The sequence below is a fragment of the Sphaeroforma arctica genome (genome assembly GCF_001186125.1).
Source record: "Sphaeroforma arctica JP610 unplaced genomic scaffold supercont1.1022, whole genome shotgun sequence".
NCBI classification, from domain to species: domain Eukaryota; class Ichthyosporea; order Ichthyophonida; genus Sphaeroforma; species Sphaeroforma arctica.
Window position 1 is genome coordinate 1,804 of NW_014039536.1, and position 4,140 is coordinate 5,943.

Here is a 4,140-nt window from a genome sequence, read left to right on the forward strand (position 1 = left end):
GCTGGCTTTAAAGGGTCCTATAAAACCTAGACGTAGCTAAATCAGGTATTTTCAATGTATTGGATAGATCGAAATATATGCAGCAAACATACACCCAACCAGTCCTCTACTGACGGGGCATTTGTCGGCAAGGAAAACATGATTATATGTTTATGTACACTCGTCAAGTTAAACTTTTGACCAGATACCTGTCAATTTAACCACGTTACATATTAATTAATTTAACCCATTATCTGTCAATTTAACCTTTCCTGTGAATTCATGCACATTACCTTTCAACATAACCACATTACCTGTCAATTTAGGTCACAATACCTGACAATTTAACCACAATACCTATCGATTTTATCATTATCTATCAATTTAACCCCACTACCTATCAATTTAACCACATAATATATCAATTTAACCACATAATATATCAATTTAACCACATAATATATCAATTTAACCACATAATATATCAATTTAACCATATTACCTGTCAATTTAACCACGTTACCTTTCAATTTAACCACATTATCTATCAATTCAACCACATTATCTATCAATTTAACCACATTATCTATCAATTTAACCACATTTCCTGTTTTAGTCACAATATACCATTGTATCCACATGACCTATTCATTTATCCATACTACGCATCTGTTCAAGCAGTGACCAGGATGAGCTCCGAGTGCCCAATAAAACGAGCCAAAAGGGCCTACCCACCCCCCAACGTTCATTGGCACAACCGATCGCACCGGCCTGGAAGCAAACCACACCACAGCAGATGATACGCATATAGATTCAGCAACCCACCCAGCAGCACACAGGGACCATGCGAATCACAGTGCCACTAACACACCACTGAATGGGAGCACGGGTGTGGTAGCAGGTAGGCTGGCTGCTAAGTGTGTATGCGTCTGCCCTCGAGGGATTGGGTGCTTGTCACTACACCAACAATCATCACTTGGCCTATTTGTGTAGTAAACGCCTGGTAGTCTAGGTTAATAAACCTCTGGTATGATAGGTTTATGTGTAGTAAACGTTTGGTATTCTAGATGTGGTGTCTAGGATACCCAGTGTTCGATACTGACACTTTGTCGACTACTTACGGTACACCTAGCCCTAAACCTTAAACCCTAAACCCTATACCTTAACCCCCAGGTGGCGATAGGAGTCCCAGCAAGATAGGCACGCCCGTGAGCCCGCCAAAAAGATCCATATTAGGCTCGCTCAAAACCCTCACTACATCTCCGGGCCTGAGCACAGCCTCCCATGCCACACCCACCAAACGCGAACGTATTAAAGTAGGAACGGTTGCTACGGAGCAGCTAGAAGCAACGGACACAGACAGCGGCAGTGACGCAGATCCAGACGCGCACGCGCCTGCGATGCCCACGTGCGCGTTGGCGGTGAGTGTTTCGTCGTGCCTCGTTGATATGGATAGGTAGGTACGTAGGTAGGTAACTGGCGTGCACGCGCAGGGGGGTACGTGTTGGTGGTGTGTGCTGGTATGAGTATGTGCGTATGTGAGTGTGTGTGAGAGAGAGAGATAGGGTACGTTGCCTACCGTGTGTGACACGATATCCGTTTGGCTGTAGTTTTCTTGCATCTGATTGGTTGCTGCGCTGTCTTGTGCATGTCTCGCCTATCATGGTGTACCCAGTCCACGTTCTAAGTGTGTGCGCCTGTCCATAGCATGTTCTAGCGCCACCCCTTGCAATAGGCAATTCACGACACTCAGTGCTAAGCTCATACCAACGCTCGTCTTCTCCCACACTCAGCCTACACACATTCATCGGATGTTTGGTGCAGCACTACAACAACGGAACAGTGGACGCCAAATCACTTGACAGATGCCAACCACTCACTGACTTATCCACGCGATCTCAATCCGCCAAGTCCTTCGATATCACTAACCCACCAAAGGGATACTATGTGGAGCCGAAGGGCTTCGTGAGTCACATTATGTATGTATTCCCCACACCAACAGATTCTGCTAATATAAATATATACACACACACACACACACACACACACACACACACACACACACATATATATATATATATATATATACATATATATATATATATATATATAACATTATTATATTTGTGTGCGTGTATATGCTCCCTCTGTACCGCAGAGAGTACTGAATATGCCGTCTTAAGTGTGTTGTAGTTTGGTCCGTCGTCCACATATTGTGTGTAACATATGGTATCGCCAATGTCGCAACACAACTTTGTGGCATGTGTATTCTAAACCCTAATGATTAGCAGGGTTTTAGTTATTAGCAGGGTTTTAGGGTGACTCTTTCTGGGATAGTTGTCTTGCCTGCCGTTATGAAGAGATTTTGTCATGCACCTAGTGTGCGCGTACGTTTACAGCCGTAGATACCTGCTTTTAACCTTCATTTCCCCGACCCCCCCTCTCTCTCTAAACTCATTTACCACAGTACTCGGTAGTAAATAGAGAGGCTTCTCTTTACCCTACATGTATATAATTCCCTAACCACCCCCTCCCCCTATCTGAACTCGCACACACAGCACGAGATACCGTACTTCGGCGCTGGAGTCGGCCGTGTTCCGCATCGCTATCACCCACAGTGTGCGTGCTCGCCAAATGGCGCGCAAGCACATCACCGCAGCGCTTGCGTCGTGTGTGTGGAATATCTTAACAGACTTAAAAGAGGCCATGCGACTCAGCAGTCACAAGGTGTGTATGTGTATGGAATGTCTTGACAGACTGAAAAGAGGTTAGCAGTCAAAAGGTGTATGCGGTTAGACCGTCAGTTGTAAGGGCTAGGATGAGGTACTTTATTGCTCTGCCTTCTCAAGGCTCTTACGTGGTTTGTTGGTTGGTGATTGCTCGTGGACACGTGTCTGTGTGGTAGTTGTCTGTCGTATACTTACGTTGCAATGGACAGTCATTGGTTTGTGTAGTACTTCTCTGTACGCTTTATATTACAGGTAGACCGATCTGATGTTTGATATACCCTGCAATGCAAGGTTACTAAACCTTAGACTCACACCCTGAATCCGATGCACGTAGTTGTATTACATCTGATTTTGCCATATGCGTGTGCTCAGAGCAGAAGTCAGCTCCACAACAGCCAATAGAATTCAAAATTCAAGTCCTCCCAAATCTCAAATTCCAATCCTAAATCCGAAATTCTAAATCCCAAGCCCCAATCCGAAATTCTAAAATTCCAAATCCTAAATACTTAGTGCTAAATGTCAAAAACCCCATATCTAAATTCTTAACCCCAATCCCCAGAGCTCATCCGAACGGATTGCCCATCCACCCCTCGCCACCAGGCAGAGCTCATCGTTCGCTATAAAACACGAGAAGATGAGGTTATACCTACCCATTAATCTCAGACACACCCAATGCATTTCACCCGATTTCTTTGGCAACGGTATGTATCGGTGTGTGTGATATGTATATACCTACCCATATATCTTGGGCACACCCATTGCTTTCCACCTGATTTCTGTGGCAATGATATGTATTTGTGTGTGGGATATGTACGGGTTTGGGCTTTTTTTAGGTTCTCAGTGTATCCATTGGTTGATTTTTGGAACGGCAGCTCGAGCGGTAAGGGCAGGAGTATGTAGACCGAGTGGGTAAGAGCAGCAGTTATGTTGTTTGAAGTGTATGAGTGCATCTTGTTGCCAATGGGTAGGTAGGTGCAGCCTGGGTAGTGATAAGAGATGGGATTGTAGTCACCGATATATATATGAGTATACCCCATGTTGCCTGTTTCATCAATGATCTCTGTTAGGGGAAGCTCTTGTACCGCACAGCAGCCAAGAAAGCTGCAATAAACACACAGACAGTGACGAGAGCTAATATAACAAACGAATATGTCGGTTGGTATACATTTTTTCAATAAGAGTGTGTATGTCAAAATACAGTTTAGTCCGTTTATTCTATGAAAGTGTCTATGGTAGGCACAGTATGATTTGCATATACCTGTACACTGAGATTGCTTTGAGCTCAGCCTCGATGCTTGTGGGGCATGGTTTCCTGATAGTGATGCATTGTTTCACTACACAGCGGAGATACAAACCATGGTCGAACTACCCACAGACAGCCTGCTGTCAGCATCGCAGGTGAGTGAGAAAGTGTTGTATATGTATATTTGAA

At 44.4% G+C, this 4,140-nt stretch overlaps 1 protein-coding gene across 1 annotated transcript in view; it reads left to right on the forward strand.

Annotated features, from left to right (window-relative positions):
* SARC_09710 (hypothetical protein) overlaps positions 1 to 4,140 on the forward strand; it is a 7,745-nt gene that overhangs the window by 1,468 nt on the left and 2,137 nt on the right. Inside the window, exons 2-7 of the mRNA XM_014296267.1 lie at positions 661 to 880; positions 1,153 to 1,435; positions 1,773 to 1,958; positions 2,538 to 2,706; positions 3,268 to 3,409; positions 4,051 to 4,106. Of these exons, the coding sequence (XP_014151742.1) occupies positions 1,380 to 1,435; positions 1,773 to 1,958; positions 2,538 to 2,706; positions 3,268 to 3,409; positions 4,051 to 4,106 (609 nt within the window). The 5' untranslated portion in view covers positions 661 to 880; positions 1,153 to 1,379. The remainder of the gene's footprint in view (positions 1 to 660; positions 881 to 1,152; positions 1,436 to 1,772; positions 1,959 to 2,537; positions 2,707 to 3,267; positions 3,410 to 4,050; positions 4,107 to 4,140) is intronic.